This window comes from Salmo trutta, chromosome 33 (genome assembly GCF_901001165.1).
Source record: "Salmo trutta chromosome 33, fSalTru1.1, whole genome shotgun sequence".
Taxonomy (NCBI): domain Eukaryota; kingdom Metazoa; phylum Chordata; class Actinopteri; order Salmoniformes; family Salmonidae; genus Salmo; species Salmo trutta.
The window spans coordinates 13,610,260-13,629,820 of record NC_042989.1 but is presented as its reverse complement, the minus strand read 5'-3'; the positions used below and the strand labels follow the sequence as shown (position 1 = coordinate 13,629,820).

At 43.0% G+C, this 19,561-nt stretch overlaps 1 protein-coding gene across 1 annotated transcript in view; it reads left to right on the top strand.

The window, feature by feature from the left end:
* Positions 1-19,561, top strand: part of LOC115172427 (potassium channel subfamily K member 10-like) — a 44,124-nt gene that overhangs the window by 5,145 nt on the left and 19,418 nt on the right. The window contains exon 2 of the mRNA XM_029729859.1: positions 1,339-1,751. Coding sequence (XP_029585719.1) covers positions 1,339-1,751 — 413 coding nt within the window. The remainder of the gene's footprint in view (positions 1-1,338; positions 1,752-19,561) is intronic.

Sequence of the window (19,561 nt, the reverse complement as noted above, 5' to 3'; positions counted from 1 at the left end):
GATGACAGTTTGTTTTGATCAATTTAAGCTGTGATCCATGTCAAAGGATGGACTAACATGATTTCGATCCCTGTAAGTGAGTGAAACTTCCTTGATGTTCTTGAGTCTTCATGACGGGTTGTGTTGGTGTTCATACTGAAGGATGCTAGACAGTTGTTCCAGGAACATATTATGTGGTAGTGTAGTAAATGTATAATACAGTAAAATACACAAAAAGTCTACAGTTTAAATAGAAAAATACAATTCTTCACAAATTACGCATATTCTCCCAGATATGTATTAAATGAATACATTACATATAGTATGCAAAGTATGACATATCTTGCAAACAAGGCTTCTTGTTTCAATTACACAAACATATCTTTAGTACAATAAGAGATTTGCTTCTAGAATACTGACAGGGGCTTTTTAGATTGTGTCACTTTAAAAATAAATAAAAAATGGGCTAGCACGTTACATGGCCATATAGCCAGTCAATCTCTCAAATTAAACAAAGAAGCACCTCCCTATGAACAATGAGCTCTTTTTAAAAACAGTGTTAGGTATTGCATCATGGTGAAACCCAGCCAGGCCCCTCCCACCCCCCCTGGGGCTCAGTCAGAACAATCTCCTATAGGAGGAGATCTAAATATGGATGCCTCCTTGACACAATCCCCCACCTTGAGTGACCCCACCCCCCTCCCCATTCACATGCATTTATTGCACACCCCATTCGCAAAGCAATGACCCAGTGGCAGTTATCCCCCTTTTACGGGCCACGCTTGTCTATTAGAGAGATTGAATCCTGCTTTTGGAGAGGAAGGCGTGTACATTTTTTAAGCACACTCTCGTCAATGTTCTTAGTGTCTCTGTGTGTCAACAACAACTTGTCCTTCCCTTGATATCAAAACACCCACCGCATAATGCCATTTAGATACGGCTGTGGAAATTAGAATCGAGGGTTGAATACAAAACTATTCTCACTGTGGTAACATTATAACATATCGCAATGGCCTGCTGGGATCTCAGAGAGAGAGCGATGAAACGCTATTCTACCCTAGGGTGGAATGGGGCATCAGTCCAGGGCTGCAGGCTGAGTACTACACTAATGGCTTCAATCATAAGTCTGCTCTGATAGATGAATACAGTTATCCCATCTGCCTCTCCGTTAATGTCTAGAACTGCAGAGGACAATGCACCATACTTGAACTTTGACTGTTTTTGAGTATTATTCAGGGCAGGTAAGGTCAATGACAACATTGTCAAAATGCCCTGTAATAACAAACTAAAAAGCTAAATTCCTGGAGGTTAATTAAAACAATAGTTTGCTAACACTTTAACTCTCTCTCCTCCTGTTAGTGGCAGTCCAAACCAACTTGGTCCCTCCCAAGAAGGTCCAGTCAGGGATGGTCCAATCCAGCCCTGTCCAGGCCAGTGTGGCGGCCATGCAGAACCCAATGGGCTGTGATCCCAAGGGAGCCAACGTCCACTGTCCCTTACCCCGGCTCTCCGTCTCCTCCCGTTCCGCCAGCGTGGTGGCCAGCATGGACACCACCGGTGACCTCTTGGCCCTCCACTCTGTGATGAAGTGGAAGACGGTGGTGGCGGTGTTTGTGGTGGTGGTGGCCTACTTGGTGGGAGGCGGCTTGGCCTTCCGGGCCCTGGAGCAGCCTTTCGAGAGCAACCAGAAGGACAGCATCACTCTGGAGAAGGCTTTGTTCCTGCAGAGGCATCGCTGTGTAATGCCTGCTGAACTGGAGGCACTCATCAAGGTGAGTGTTGGTGGTAGTGATGGTTCACTACATGTGGACACCTTCTTGTCAAAAATCAAATTCCAAAATCATGGGCATAAATATGGAGTTGGTCCCCCCTTTGCTGCTATAACAGCCTCCACTCTTCTAGGAAGGCTTTCCACTAGATGTTGGTACATTGCTGCGGGGACTTACATACATTCAGCCACAAGAGCATTTTTGAGGTCGGGCACTGATGTTGGGCGTTTAGGCCTGGCTTGCAGTCTGTGTTCCAATTCAACCCAAAGGTGTTTGATGGGGTTGAGGTCAGGGCTCTGTGCAGGCCAGTCAAGGTCTTCCACACCGATCTCGACAAACCATTTCTGTATGGACCTCGCTTTGTGCACGGGGGCATTGCCATGCTGAAACAGGAAAGGACCTTCTCCAAACTGTTGCCACAAAGCTGGAAGCACAGAATCGTCTATAATGTCATTGTATGCTGTAGGGTTAAGATTTCCCTTCACTGGAACTAAGGGGCCTAACCCGAACCATGAAAAACAGCCCCAGACCATTATTCCTTCTCCACTAAACTTTACACTTGGCACTATGCATTCGGGCAGGTAGTGTTCTCCTGGCATCCGCCAAACCCAGATTTGTCCGTCGGACTGCTAGATGGTGAAGTGTGATTCATCACTCCAGAGAACGCGTTTCCACTGCTCCAGAGTCCAATGACAGTGAGCTTTTCACCACTCCAGCCAACGCTTGGCATTGCGCATGATGATCTTAGGCTTGCGTGCGGCTGCTCGTCCATGGAAAGCCATTTCATGAAGCTACCGATGAACAGTTATTGTGCAGATGTTGCTTCCAGAGGCAGTTTGGAACTCTGTAGTGAGTGTTGCAACCAAGGACAGACAATTTTTATGCCCTACGCGCTTCAGCACTCGGCAGTCCAGTTCTGTGAGCTTTTGTGGCCTAACACTTCACGGTTGAGCCATTGTTGCTCCTAGACGTTTCCACTATAACAGCACTTTCATTTGACCGGGGCAGCTCTAGCAGGGCAGAAATTTGACAAAGACTTGTTGGAAAGGTGGCATCCTATGACAGTGCCACGTTGAAAGTCCCCGAGCTCCTCAGTATGGGCCATTCTTCTGACAATGTCTGTCTATGGAGATTGCATGGCCGGGTGCTCGATTTTATACACCTGTCAGCAATGAGTGCGGTTGAAATAGCCAAATCTACATACTTTTGGCCATGTAGTGTATGTGCGTGCGTGTGTGGCTGACTTTCATAAGGGGTCATTGGGACGTTGAATAGTGATGGTTATGGTGAATTAATAATTTATGTGATCTGGCAGATAATGGGATCTGTTTATGATAGATGATCATGGGATCCTCAAAGAATTCTTAGGGTCAACATGTGCTTACAATAAGTATTGGTCTGTTCATATGAACACTAATCTTTTCCAATTATATTCTATGTTCTGGAGCAATTCTGTTATAGTGAATGGACTTGGGTATTGTCATATCTACAAAGTTCTGGGTGTGCAGCATTAGTGCAAAGGTACATATATGTATGATGAGTTACGTAGATGCCCAGCTAGAGAAATGTAAAAAAGGGTTGTTTGTATCCATATTACATTTGCAATCCTGCTTTAGTAGCTCATTATAATTCCTCCAGCTGTGTCCATGAGTCATGAGATATGAGTTAGGAACTAGCTAGCTAGTCAGGGTTGTTATCAGTAGCTAGCTTAGCCAGCTAACTTTCTTAGCTAACTAGCTTGGAAATGAAACAACTCCCTGATGAACAATAACGTTTGACTCCTAGCTAGCTAACATTAGCTAACAACAACTCTTACCCCTAAACTCCTGCTTGCTTCACACAAAGTAGCTAGCTAGCTTGATAAAATATGTTTATTAATATCTGGTACTTCATTCAGCTGACTAACATTAGCTAGCTAGTAAATAATTGAAAGAACAGCTAATATTGCAGAGAGGCTTGACATTTATTTTGAATTATGCTAAGACAGTGAGTGGATCTCTCTAGCTAACTGACACTGAAATTCAAATATTCCCGCCCCAACGTGAGTGGTACTAGCCAGTTGGTCGGGTGTGTACTTACGTGACGCTATGACGTCTCCTCTTTCCAAGGGTTATCACTAGTTACCACAGCCACAAATGGTTAAACCCTGCCTTTTTCTACAAGTTTTCTTAAAATATGACTTTAAACAACCTTAATCACACGGCTAACCTTATGTCTAAATCTAACCTTAAATTAAGACTAAAAAGCAGAACATGTTCATTAATTTTTACAATATAGGTAATTTTGACTTTGTGGCTGTGGTACTAGTGACAACCCTTTGCAAGCGCGAGTGTCATGCAGTTTACACACCCGAAAATGTCATTACGTTAATGCCCAATAATGAGTATATGATCCCAGAAATCCTTGTTAATGTGTAATCAAGAATGTACGATCCTGGAAATACTTGTCAGTGCGTGGTCAGGAGTGTGCAGCGATCTGCACACAAATTTGAGAAATTACCGCTCACGTCAAATTTCACTGAATGTGTACAGGTAATAAAATACCCGTAAACACTTATTTTCATGCAGTGCATGGGAACACACCCTGCTGACTAGAGGTCGACCGATTATGATTTTTCAACGCCGATACCGATACCGATTATTGGAGGATAAAAAAAAAGCCAATGCTGATTAATCTGCCGATTTTTTTATTTATTTGTAATAATGACAATTCCAACAATACTGAATGAACACTTATTTTAACTTAATATAATACATAAATACTATCAATTTAGCCTCAAATAAATAATGAAACATGTTCAATTTGGTTTAAATAATGCGAAAACAAAGTGTTGGAGAAGAAAGTAAAAGTGCAATATGTGCCATGTAAAAAAGCTAACGTTTAAGTTCCTTGCTCAGAACATGAGAACATATGAAAGCTGGTGGTTCCTTTTAACCTGAGTCTTCCATATTCCCAGGTAAGAAGTTTTAGGTTGTAGTTATTATAGGAATTATAGGACTATTTCTCTCTATACGATTTGTATTTCATGTACCTTTGACTATTGGATGTTCTTATAGGCACTTTAGTATTGCCAGTGTAACAGTATAGCTTCCGTCCCTCTCCTCGCTCCTACCTGGGCTCAAACCAGAAACAAATCGACAACAGCCACCCTCGAAGCAGCGTTACCCATGCAGAGCAAGGGGAACAACTACTCCAAGTCTCAGAGCGAGTGACGTTTGAAACGCTATTAGCGCGCACCCGCAACTAGCTAGCCATTTCACATCGGTTACACCAGCCTAATCTTGGGAGTTGATAGGCTTGAAGTCATAAACAGCGCAATGCTTGAAGAATTGCGAAGGGCTGCTGGCAAAATGCACGAAAGTGCTGTTTGAATGAATGCTTACGAGCCTGCTGGTGCCTACCACCACTCAGTCAGACTGCTCTATCAAATATCAAATCATAGACTTAATTATAATATAATAAACACACAGAAATACGAGCCTTAGGTCATTAATATGGTCGAATCCGGAAACTATCATCTCGAAAACAAAACGTTTATTTTTTCAGTGAAATACTGAACCGTTCCGTATTTTATCTAACGGGTGGCATCCCTAAGTCTAAATATTCCTGTTACATTGCACAACCTTCAATGTTATGTCATAATTACGTACAATTCTGTCAAATTAGTTCGCAATGAGCCAGGCGGCCCAAACTGTTGCATATACCCTGACTCTGCGTGCAATGAACGCAAGAGAACTGACACAATTTCACCTGGTTAATATTGCCTGCTAACCTGGATTTCTTTTAGCTAAATATGCAGGTTTAAAAATATATACTTCTGTGTATTGATTTTAAGAAAGGCATTGATGTTTATGGTTAGGTACAGTCGTGCAACGATTGTGCTTTTTTCGCAAATGCGCTTTTGTTAAATCATCCCCTGTTTGGCGAAGTTGGCTGTCTTTGTTAGGAAGAAATAGTATTCACACAGTTTGCAACGAGCCAGGTGGCCCAAACTGCTGCATATACCCTGACTCTGTTGCAGAGGTGACACATTTTCCCTAGTTAAAAGAAATTCATGTTAGCAGGCAATATTAACTAAATATGCAGGTTTAAAAATATATACTTGTGTATTGATTTTAAGAAAGACATTGATGTTTATGGTTTGGTACACGTTGGAGCAACAACAGTCGTTTTTCGCGAATGCGCACCGCATTGATTATATGCAACGCAGGACAGGCTAGATAAACTAGTAATATCATCAACCATGTGTAGTTAACTAGTGATTATGATTGATTGATTGATTGATTGTTTTTTATAAGATAAGTTTAATGCTAGCTAGCAACTTACCTTGGCTTCTTACTGCATTCGCGTAACAGGCAGGCTCCTTGTGGAGTGCAATGTAAAGCAGGTGGTTAGAGCGTTGGACAAGTTAACCGTAAGGTTGCAAGATCGAATCCCCAAGCTGACAAGGTAAAAATCTGTCGTTCTGCCCCTGAACAAGGCAGTTAACCCACCGTTCCTAGGCCGTCATTGAAAATAAGAATGTGTTCTTAACTGACTTGCTTAATTAAAAAATATTATAAATGTAAAAAAATAAATACAAAAAAAAATACAAAAAAATCGGCAAATCGGTGGAGCACAGAGGAAGAATTCGGCAGACTGAATGAGAGGGTCGTCACACCCCCTCCCATAAAACTGGAGACCACGAAGGACCTCGGAACACCACACCAACCAAACAAACTACTGCCCTGGTTAACACTACCCCAGCCAGCCTGATCCTCCCCAGACCTCAGCAACCTTTGCGTACAGGAAGCAACCTTTTAGAGGAAAGAAAACGAGGACAGCAGGGAACAGATGACAGGAGCGACAGAACAGGCCAATACGAAACACAAAATAAACAGTGCTCAGTCACGTGGACGAAACGCATATACTCGGGGACAATGCGCTCATCCACCTCTGGCCTGCTGGCCCCCCTACCTCTGAGGAAGCACAGTTCCCGCTCAGCCCAGTCAAAACTGTTCGCTGCTCTGCCACCCCTATGGTGGAACAAGCTCCCTCACGACGCCAGGACAGCGGAGTCAATCACCACCTTCCGGAGACACCTGAAACCCCACCTCTTTAAGGAATACCTGGGATAGGACAAAGTAATCCTTCTAACCCCCCCCCCTAAAAGATTTAGATGCACTATTGTAAAGTGGTTGTTCCACTGGATATCATAAGGTGAATGCACCAATTTGTAAGTCGCTCTGGATAAGAGCGTCTGCTAAATGACTTAAATGTAAATGTAAATATGTGTCCACCGATCAATAGGACCGGACGCGTTCAAGACCGGGCGCACGAGAGGACGCGTCAGGAACGACATTATCAGTCCTCCTGACGTCAGACCTCAAGAAGGTAAGAGGGTTATGGTTACACCCGACCCGACGTACACCTCAAAGTGTTGTAGTGCCCATATGAGTGCTAGCACTTCTTTTTCCACCACAGAGTAGTTCAACTGATAATGGTTCTTGGAAAATAAGTTAACAGGCCTCTCAACACCGGACACATCTGCTTGCAGCAGGACTGCACCTGCCCCCACGTGACTGCGTCCACCCGCAAGTTGAATGACAAATTCACGCGAGCAGCAGCCAACACCGGAGTTGAGGTAAGCAACCTCTTTGCATCCCCAAAAGCCTGTTGACAGAGGAGACCAGACGTAAACCACCTTAGCTTTCAGCAAATCTGTCATTAGAGTGATTACGGTAGAGAAATTCCTACAGAAGCTACAGTAATAACCAATCATTCCCAAGAAACCCATCAGTTCCGTTTTAGTAGTTGGTGGTGGGAAAGCATCAATAGCTACTACTTTAGACCAAACAGGATGCACTTCACCCTGCCCAACCACTGTACCAAGGTATGTAAGAGTCACCTGAGCAAACTAACATTTATCCAGATTGATAGTGAGGCAACCCACAGCCAGGCGGTCGAACAAGGGTTGTATAAGGGACAGATGCTCCTCCCAGGTATCTGCATAAACTACTACATCATCCAGATAAACAGTGCACCCGACCAGACCGGAGACAACCCTGTTCACAAGGCGCTGAAAAGTGGCAGGTTCATTGCGCAGGCCGAAACTCATAACCAAATAAAAGTACAGACCGGAGGGTGTAATAAAGGCAGAGATTTCACATGCCCTACTAGTCAGTGGCACCTGGCAATAGCCCTTTAACAGGTCAAACTTGCTCACAAACTTAGGTGCTCCGACCTGATCAATGCAGTCCTCCAACCGAGGAAGAGGAAATTAATCTGGCTTAGTGACACGGTTTACCTTACGATAGTCCGTATAAAATCTGTTTGTCCCATCCAGTTTACTGACCAAGATACAGGGAGAAGCCCAGCTGAAGAAAGAATACTCTGCAATATCAATCTCAGCATCCAGACAATGCCATTTCTCTGAAGAAACTACAGAACTGCTGACAGATGGGGTCAGCATCCCCAACGTCAATATCATGTTCTATTAAGTTTGTACGTGTAGGTGTATCAGAAAACAACTGGAAAACTCAATCAGACCGACCAACTCGTCCTGCCTATCAGCTGGTAGATGAACGAGAAGGCTATCCAAAACATCCAGTGACTGAATTTTTCAATCTACCCTGCAGTACGCAATCGTCAGGACCAGGGATATCCTCACCATGCACGGATCTAGCATGACAAAAAGAAGAACCCAGCAATGTAACAGTACCGGCCAAAAGAACAGGTTTACCGTCCTCTGCGGACTCCCAGTTCGGCCCCAGAGGAATGTGCATAATAGGGTTTTAGCAGATTTACATGGCACAGTTGGTGCGCTTTCCTCCATTCCGGAGTGACAACTAGATAGTTTTGCTCAGTGCACTGGTGCACAACCGTATATGGACCTTGAAATATGGCTTGAAAAGGACAACCAACAATTGGCAGCAGAGCAAGACCTTGGTCACCGGGACTAAAGTGACGATGCTCAGCTCGCTGATCAAATATGCCTTTCATCCTCCCCTGTAAAGATGACAGCTTCTCTTTAGCCATCTCACCAGTGGTGTACAGGCGTCGCCAGAAATCACACACAAGATAACGAGGACTGAGGTGGCTCAGGAGACTTCTAGTCATCCTGGAGCACCGCTAGAAGCCCACGCACACTATGTCCAAACACTAGGTCATTTGGACTGAAACCTGTGCTCTTCTGTGAAACCTCCCTGGTGGCTAACAGTAAGCAAGGCAACCCCTCCTCCATCTCCGTACAATAAGCTCTCAACAAAGACTTGAGTGTTTGATGGAAACATTCCAGCGGTCCTTGACTCTGCGCCAAATTGTGTTTAATATGGAGCTGTTGGAGAACCTGACCAAACAGATTAGAGGTGAAATTACAATCTTGGTCACTCGGAATAACCTTAGGGATTCCAAACAGCGAGAAACTGAGTCAAAGCTTTTAGCACAGACTTAGTCGTCATAGACCAGAGAGGATAGGCAGCAGGAAACCTAGTGGTCTGACACATCACAGTGAACAAGTAACTACTACCATTCTTAGAACGAGGCAGAGGACCAACACAGTCAATAATCAGATACTCAAAAGGCTGGCTGAGTACGGGAATAGGAAACAGCAGTACCTGCTTAATAGCTTGATTAAGTTTACCCGTGTATTGACTGGTGTTACAGGTTGATGAAGGCAGAAACATCCCTCTTTAACCTAGGCCAAAAGCATGTCTCAGTATGCAACTGTAGGTTTTCCTCACACCCAGATGTCAAACAACATCGTCATGGGAAGTTAACGCCAACTCAGGAAGCTTAACTGGAACAACAACCAAACTAATAACCTCCCCCACAAAACTACTATGAGGCACCCACATTCTCATCAGAACATCAGCCTGGAGAAAATAGCCATGTGACATCTCCCAACTGTTCCACAGCAACAGTTTGGTAATGAACTCTTCTAATGTAGAGTCAGCCCGTTGCTCCTTGTTTAGATCAGAGCGGGGCACAGATAACGGAATAACAGGGAAAGTAGTGTCAGATTTCTTTGTAACATCATCATTAGCCGGCGCAGTGACCAAGTCGCCACGGCTCATGGAACCCGTCACGCGTACGCAGAGAACACCTCTGCGTGGCTTAGTGGAAACCATCAGAGATGAAGACACGACAGGCGACACAAGTTATTCCCAAGGATAACGTCGATACCCTCAACAGGCAACGAAGGACGCACCCCTACAACAACCTCACCTTTCACCAGTTAAGAATCCAACATCAGTTTATGCAAGGGAATTGACAGCGTGTTCAAACCGATTCCCCTAATTAAAACACTATTCCCCGAATTAAAACACTATTCCCCGAATCAGTCTCAGCAGATTGTACTAACCTCCTCGGACCAATGTCCCAACAGCAAGTAGAGGAAAAGTTTCCAGCCTTGGCAGGGGCCTGGAAACTAACGAATGTTACTCTCTCCAATGCAGCACACAACCAACTAGCCACCGCAGTGGCACATTTATCAAACAAACAAAGGCAACCAACACTGGGCCTACCAAACAGTACAATTTTTTTTTTTTTTAAGTTTAAATAAAAAATATTCAAATAAAGCACCTAACGCCACATTTCCTCCCAAACAAAATACTCATACCAGTTAGCTCAACACTAGTAGTAGGCCTACTGGCATACTTTTCCATTCAATGCACCGTTTAATGACATCACCGGACAACCAAAAATCACTGATGCGTCTCTAAGGCACTATACCGAACACTTATAAGACTATGCAGTGAATACCTACCCAAGCACATCCCAATTAGCATTACCCATTAATAAAATACCATCCACCAAAATATCTAGGAACAAACCTTATAATCCTGGACGAGCCCCCACTTGTCACAAACCGGCTTGTAGCCTGTAACAAAAAGACAACGCAGAGATCAAGGAATAACAAAAACATATTTATTAACTATATACAGTTAACAATGGTGTATGTAGTCAGTAATGTAAGTGAGTGGTTGTGTGCATAGATGGTGATAATGAGGGGTGTTGAGATGTGCTGAGACAAACAAGCCACAAAATGCCACAACTAAAAAATACAGAGTGACAGCATCGAGAGAGTCTCCTCAATGAATGGGGAGGTGTCCCATTTAGCTGACGACCCTCCTGGCTCCGCCCACTGGCATCCTATTAAGGAAAAGAAGATCAAAGAGAAATAATTCGGCAGACAGAGTGGAAGGGTTGTCACAGTTCTAATTGATAAGGAAATGTAATGTGCAGACTGACAGGTCAGGTCCACAGAGATCCTATTGAATTAATATTTTTGTACTATAATTCCTAATTCTATGGTCAAGCCATCCTTCCTACAGTAAGCACAATTAAGACCCCCAGGGCCTGAGTCAGTACACTCTTAAAAATAAAGATGTTATCTAGAACCTAAAAGGGTTATTCAGCTGTCCCTATGTAGGAGAACCCATTGGAGAACCCTTTTTGGTTGCAGGTAAAAAATGGAGAAGACCTTCCACAGAGGATTCAACAGGGAACCCAAAAGGGTTCTACAGGAAACCAAAAAGGGTTCTCCGCTGGGGAAAGTTGAAGAACCCTTTTATTTTAATTTTTTTAAGTCTAAGAGTGTAACCATAATATTAGCCAGTATAATGCACAATTACACATCATGTACATTCACTTCAGGCATCATGGTAAGTGACACAATCGACCAGCAGTCGTCTGTTACAAAACTGTCAGCAGAGAAACAATAAGGACTTGGGGGAATAACTGGATAGGTGATCATCTGGGTAAGAAATTCAGCCTTACCTAAAAAGTTGTAACAGCTGGACCTCTAGAAAATCTCCTTTTATGCCTGATCCTGTGAAAAATTAAGGCTGTGTATTGATTTTTTGCTATTTAACGGCGCCTACACGTCGCTAAATCAGGAAAACAAGCTGGTGGTCACTGGTCATAGCAGAGTTCATATTTCTTTAAACACAACAACAAGCTGTAGAAAGAGAGCGTTGTTTATGTATCAGACATCAGTTAATTGTGTAAAACATTCATCTGTGTCTTCAAGCGACTTTAGTTTGGCTAGGTAGGAATGTAGTCTCAGTATATTCACCTAATATGAAAGATGTACTGAAACTGATACCTACCAATTGAACCCGAAATTGAACCGAAATTCTGAATGTAGTGTTGCTGGCTATACAGTGCCTTCGGAAAGTATTCAGACCCCTTGACTTTTTCCACATTTTGTTACGTTACAACCTTATTCTAAAATTGATTAAATACATTGTTTTCCTCATCAATCTGTACACAATACTCCATAATGACAAAGCAAAAACAGGTTTTCAGAAATACCTTATTTACATAAGTATTCAGACCCTTTGCTATGAGACTCGAAGTTCAGCTCAGGTGCATCCTGTTTCCATTGATCATCCTTGACTGGAGTCCACCTGTGGTAAATTCAATTGATTGGACATGATTTAGAAAGGCACGCACCTGTCTGTAGAAGGTCCCACAGTTGATAGTGCATGTCAGAGCAAAAACCAAACCATGAGGTCGAAGGAATTGTCCGTAGAGCTCCGAGACAGATCTGGGGAAGGGTACCAAACATTTTCTGGAGCATTGAATGTCCCCAAGACCACAGTGGCCTCCATCATTCTGAAATGGAAGAAGTTTGGAACTACCAAAACTCTTCCTAGAGCTTGCTGCCCGGCCAAACTGAGCAATCGGGGGAGAAGGGCCTTGGTCAGGGAGGTGGCCAAGAACCCGATGGTCACTCTGACAGAGCTCCAGAGTTTCTCTTTGGAGATGGGAGAACCTTCCAGAAGGACAACCATCGCTGCAGCACTCTAACAATCAGGCCGTTATGGTAGAGTAAAACTAGGCCTTCAAAGTAAGGCCTTATAGCTTTTTTGTTTTACCTGGTTCCTGATCTTGAGCTAGGCTACTCATGATGATGGACCTGTATTGCTTGTTTGTTTTCTGCTTTTGGGATTGAGATTGTTCCACATAAATGTTATAAATTATTATTGTAATGTCATAAAGTTGTATATTTTTAATGATAATATTCACCTAGGTACTCAATTGGTGAAGTCACAGGCCTTTAAAATTAAAGAATGTCTCTGTCACTAACAAATACAGTCATGGGTGGTAACTCTACAATGCGCTCAAAAAGGAAAGGCACCATGGGAAATATGCAAATGAGGCTTAACCCATATAGTGTTCAAACAAACCATTTACTCTTAAGTCTTTTTCCATAACACTAATGGGAGTTAACTCTAGATTAGTGCTCTCCAACCCTGTTCCTGGAGAGCTACCATCCTGTAGGTTTTCACTCCAACCCTAATCTAGTGCACATGATTCTAATAATTAGCTGGTTGATAACTGAATCAGGTTAGTTACAACTGGTGTTGCAAAAACCTACAGGATGGGAGCTCTCTAGGAACAGGGTTGGAGAGCCCTGCTCAAGATGAATGCTAGTGTTGAGTAGAAATAACACTGGGAATGTTAATTATCCCATAGTGTTAAATTTGAGCAACATTGGCATGTGTGCTATTTTTGTGTTACATTAACATCAGAGTACTTTTTACATGCCATAGAGTGGGACCATATGTTATCTGAGGTAACTCTTTAAGTATTGATTTAACACTGCACAATTTGCTCTGTAGGGTCATGAACCTTCCAAAACCGCCAATTCCTGAGCCAGAACTGAATCAAATAACAAGCAGAAAATCCCATAGTATTTTTTTTATCCTACCAGTAAACCAGTTCACACCATTACAGTGCTCTCATGATGTCTGTACTATAAAATCACACCTAAAAATAGGCCTACTGAGGCCAAGAATGAATCCCTACATCTGACAAGCAAAGAACCGGGATTAGAAAATTGTTTGAGATCTATTGCTGCAGTTAACTGAGCTAAATGGTGAAGTATGAAGGAGTCAGATAATGGAAAGAGCTGACTGGAGATCAGTGCTGTTGTAGTGGTTGTTGATTCAGCTGGCAGTACACTCCTAGAAAAAAGGGTTCCAAAAGGGTTATTCGGCTGTCCTCATAGGATAACCCTTTTTGGTTCCGGGTAGAACCCTTTTTGGTTTCCGGTAGAACCCTTTTGGGTTCCATGTAGAACCCTCTGTGGAAAGGGATTTATATGGAACCCAAAAGGGTTCTACCTGGAACCAAAACAGTTCTACCTGGAACCAAAAAGGGTTCTCCTATGGGGACAGCTGAAGAACCCTTTTAGGTTCAAGATAGTGCCTTTTTGGATCATACAGCTGTAACACAGAAAATGTAACAGAAACATAATGGGGATATCGTATGTCAGATCATGTCAGGTTATTTGTCTTAGACAGCTCTTTTTCACTTTCAACTGATGAAACTGCAAATGTCACACTGTTTTAGTGAGTGTCTGCTGAGATCTTTGTTATTATCCTGGAAACAGACAGTCGTTACGGTAATTTGAGACAGAGTCAAGGGTCTATGTGTGTTGACCCTACCCTCAACACAAGCTATGGCTGCATGTTTATGTGAATCCAACCAAACCCCAACATACAGTTGAAGTCAGAAGTTTACATACACTTAGGTTGGAGTCATTAAAACTCGTTTTCAACCACTCCACAAATTTCTTGTTAACACACTATAGTTTTGGCAAGTCGGTTAGGACATCTACTTTGTGCATGACACAGGTCGTTTTTCCAACAATTGTTTACAGACAGATTATTTCACTTATAATTCACTGTATCACAAATCCAGTGGGTCAGAAGTTTACATACACTAAGTTGACTGTGCCTTTAAACAGCTTGGAAAATTCCAGAAAATGATGTCATGGCTTTAGAAGCATCTGATAGGCTAATTTACATAATTTGAGTCAATTGGAAGTGTAACTGTGGATGTATTTCAAGGCCTAACTTCAAACTCAGTGCCTCTTTGCTTGACATCATAGGGAAATCAAAAGAAATCAGCCAAGACCTCAGACTTTTTTTTTAGATATCTACAAGTGTGGTTCATCCTTGGGAGCAATTTCCAAACGCCTGATGGTACCATGTTCATCTGTACAAACAATAGTACGCATGTATAAACACTATGGGACCAGGCAGCCTACCGCTCAGGAAGGAGATGCGTCCTGTCTCCTAGAGATTAACGTACTTTGGTGAGAAAAGTGCAAATCAATCCCAGAACAACAGCATAGGACCTTGTGAAGATGCTGGAGGAAACAGGTACAAAAGTATCTATATCCACAGTATAACGAGTCCTATATCGACATAACCTGAAAGGCCGCTCTGCAAGGAAGAAGCCACTGCTCCAAAACTGCCATAAAAAAGCCAAACTACGGTTTGTAACTGCACATGGGGACAAAGATCATACTTTTTGGAGAAATGTCCTCTGGTCTGATGAAACAAAAATAGAACTGTTTGGCCATAATGACCATCGTTATGTTTGGAGGAAAAAGGGGGATGCTTGCAAGCCGAAGAACACCATCCCAACCGTGAAGCATGGGGGTGGCAGCATCATGTTGTGGGGGTGCTTTGCTGCAGGAGGGACTGGTGCACTTCACAAAATAGATGGCATCATGAGGTATGAAAATTATGTGGATATATTGAAGCAACATCTCAAGACATCAGTCAGGAAGTTAAAGCTTGGTCGCAAATGGGTCTTCCAAATGGACAATGACCCCAAGCATACTTCCAAAGTTGTGGCAAAATGGCTTAAGGACAACAAAGTCAAGGTATTGGAGTGGCCATCACAAAGTCAATTCTATAGAACTACAAACCTGACTCAGTGACACCAGCTCTGTCAGGAGGAATGGGCCAAAATTCACCCAACTTGTGGGAAGGTTGTGGAAGGCTACCCGAAATGTTTGACACAAGTTAAACAATTGAAAGGAAATGCTACCAAATACTAATTGAGTGTATGTAAACGTCTGACCCACTGGGAATGTGATGAAAGAAATAAAAGCTGAAATAAATAATTCTCTCTTCTATTGTTCTGACGTTTCACATTCTTACAATAAAGTGGTGATCCTAACTGACCTAAGACAGGGAATTTTTAAATGTCAGGAACTGTGAAAAACTGAGTTTAAATGTATTTGGCTAAGGTGTATGTAAACTTCCAACTTCAATTGTACATATGACATAGCCACCAAGCAAGCCCAGGAGCCATGCTAGGTAATTCACGTGATGAATGAGAATAGCAGAGGCAAGCTTCACTTTTCTCTTCCTGAATAGGTTCTTCATTAGTCTCAGCTTTTAGGTAGTAAATGACCCCAAAGACAGAATCAACGCTGCTCCAGTGAATATCGGAGTGCCCGTCTTTCTTTTGCCCGCTTTATTTATATTATTTCCACACCCAGTTACATTCAGATTAGTGGAGTATCATCTTTTTCATTATTTCTGCAGTGGCTGATTTTCTTAAGAGGAATGAAAACAGGCTAACTAACCAACTGCTGTGTTAGTATTTCCTGAAGGAGGTGTTGACATAAAAAAACATTTAGCATGGTGTTCCTAGATTCCTCCATTGGGAATCTATTATTCATTGTATGGTCTGCCAGTGACAGACCTTCCCCATAAGCAGCAGCAGCATCAGCCAGCTGCATCCACATCTGACCCAGCGGAGAGCATTGGGAATCTATTATTCATTGCATGGGCCGCCAGTCACAGACTTTCCCAATAAGCAGCAGCATCAGCCAGCAGCATCTACAGCTGACCCAGCGGAGAGCATTTCTACAGCATTACCTGTGGTTTATAATGGTATTGAGCAACTATAAAGATTATTTGTGAATGCCATAGTATCCAAATGATTTCAAGGATTTGGAAGAAATGCTATTTTGCTTTTGTTGCTTCAGTATAAAGGAATACATTGGAAATATGAGGTTGAGTCAGGGCTGTTGCGGTGACCATATTTTTTATTGTTATTTATTTCACCTTTATTTAACCAGGTAGGCCAGTTGAGAACAAGTTCTCATTTACAACTGCGATCTGGCCAAGATAAAGCAAAGCAGTGCGACAAAAACAACAGAGAGTTACACATGGGATAAACAAACATACAGTCAATAACACAATTGAAAATCTGTATACAGTGTGTGCAAATTAAGTAAGGAGGTAAGGCAATAAATAGGCCATAGTGGCGAAGTAATTACAATTTAGCAATTAACACTGGAGTGATAAATGTGCAGATGAGGATGTGCAAGTAGAAATACTGGTGTGCAAAAGAGCAGAAAAAACAAAAAACAAATATGGGGATGAGGTAGGTAGTAGGTTGGATGGGCTATTTACACATGGGCTGTGTACAGCTGCAGCGATTGGTAAGCTGCTCTGACAGCCGATGCTTGAAGTTAATGAGGGAGATATAAGTCTCCAACTTCAGTGATTTTTGCAAATCGTTCCAGTCATTGGCAGCAGAGAACTGGAAGGAAAGGCGGCCAAAGGGTGTTGGCTTTGGGGATGACCAGTGAAATATACAGTGAGGGAAAAAAGTATTTGATCAAATCAAATCAAATCAAATGTATTTATATAGCCCTTCGTACATCAGCTGATATCTCAAAGTGCTGTACAGAAACCCAGCCTAAAACCCCAAACAGCAAGCAATGCATGTGAAAGAAGCACGGTGGCTAGGAAAAACTCCCTAGGAAAAACTCCCTAGAAAGGCCAAAAACCTAGGAAGAAACCTAGAGAGGAACCAGGCTATGAGGGGTGGCCAGTCCTCTTCTGGCTGTGCTGGGTGGATATTATAACAGAACATGGTCAAGATGTTAAAATGTTCATAAATGACCAGCCAGCATGGTCAAATAATAATAATCACAGTAGTTGTCGAGGGTGCAACAAGCACGTCCGGTGAACAGGTCAGGGTTCCATAGCCGCAGGCAGAACAGTTGAAACTGGAGCAGCAGCATGGCCAGGTGGACTGGGGACAGCAAGGAGTCATCATGCCAGGTAGTCCTGAGGCATGGTCCTAGGGCTCAGGTCCTCAGAGAAAGAAAGAAAGAGAGAAAGAGAGAATTAGAGAGAGCATATTTAAATTCACACAGGCCACCGGATAAGACAAGAGAAATACTCCAGATGTAACAGACTGACCCTAGCCCCCCGACACATAAACTACTGCAGCATAAATACTGGAGGCTGAGACAGGAGGGATTAGAAGACACTGTGGCCCCATCCGATGATACCCCCGGACAGGGCCAAACAGGCAGGATATAACCCCACCCACTTTGCCAAAGCACAGCCCCCACACCACTAGAGGGATGTCTCCAACCACCAACTTACCGTCCTAAGACAAGGCCGAGTATAGCCCACAAAGATCTCCGCCACGGCACAACCCAAGGGGGGGGCGCCAACCCAGACAGGAAGACCACGTCAGTGACTCAACCCACTCAAGTGACGCACCCCTCCCATGGACGGCATGGAAGAACACCAGTAAGCCAGTGACTCAGCCCCTGTAATAGGGTTAGAGGCAGAGATGCCCAGTGGAGAGAGGGGAACCGGCAAGGCAGAGACAGCAAGGGCGGTTCGTTGCTCCAGCCTTTCCGTTCACCTTCACACTCCTGGGCCAGACTACACTTAATCATAGGACCTACTGAAGAGATAAGTCTTCAGTAAAGACTTAAAGGTTGAGACTGAGTCTGCGTCTCTCACATGGGTAGGCAGACCATTCCATAAAAATGGAGCTCTATAGGAGAAAGCCCTACCTCCAGCCGTTTGCTTAGAAATTCTAGGGACAATTAGGAGGCCTGCGTCTTGTGACCGTAGCGTACGTGTAGGTATGTACGGCAGGACCAAATCGGAAAGATAGAAAGATATTTTGTATGTTTGCCCACTGACAAAGAAATGATCAGTCAATAATTTTAATGGTAGGTTTATTTGAACAAAAAAATCCAGAAAAACGCATGTCAAAACTGTTATAAATTGATTTGCATTTTAATGAGGGAAATAAGTATTTGACCCCCTCTCAGTCAGAAAGATTTCTGGCTTCCAGGTGTCTTTTATACAGGTAACTCAGCACTCTATTGTCCCTCTAATCCCTCTGACATTAATGTAAATGATATGTGGATCGTGTATCAAAGCAAAAACACAACAAAATGGCCAATTATTTCTAAGGTGATGATTAATTCAAAGCATTTAAGATGTCGCATGTAGGACACGCATTCACATTTTAGAACTTATGCATACTGTATGCATAGGCCTATGAGCCCAAGGCTGAAAAAAAGCCTGAATTAAAATAATTATTGTGCCGTTATACAACACATAGCCTAATAGCCTACCACTTATGCCTATAGGCCTTGGTGATGCTGTTGGTTCAGTGATTGTGCAGGCCGGCATACAGAGTTAGCCTACAACTATAGTGAATTTGTATTTGATTTTGAATGGACTAGTAATATTTTCAAAAGTAATAGGCTGACATTTAGCTACAGAATATCTCACCGCCGTGCATTTCCATCTCCTCCTCTCTCTTCTTCATTCCTTTATCGTGCGCGCAGAGAGAGGGGCTGTAAAGAGTTTAATGAAATATGTTTTGTTGTAAAAAATGTTATACTATCCATGTTCCTGAACTGAGTTCACTTGGTTAACCAAATTAAGCACTGGGTAGCTGAATGAACAAGGTTGGCGAGCCCATGGCATACAGAGTTTGGGCGAAATATCACCTGTCATGCAGCAAAGGCTACTACTCAAACAGTGGTTGATGCATGGTGTGAAATAAGGGTTCTTATAAGCCCAGACATTTCTATATGCAATCCCGTGTGAACGTTTTGATGGTTGCCACTAAAAAGAGGAGGATCCCAGCTGCTACTATATTTATTTCTCAGCTGCTAATATTAAGCACATTGCCTACCCGGCATGATTGAAAAAGGAAGAATGGGAAAGCGCGGCCTCCATTCGCTA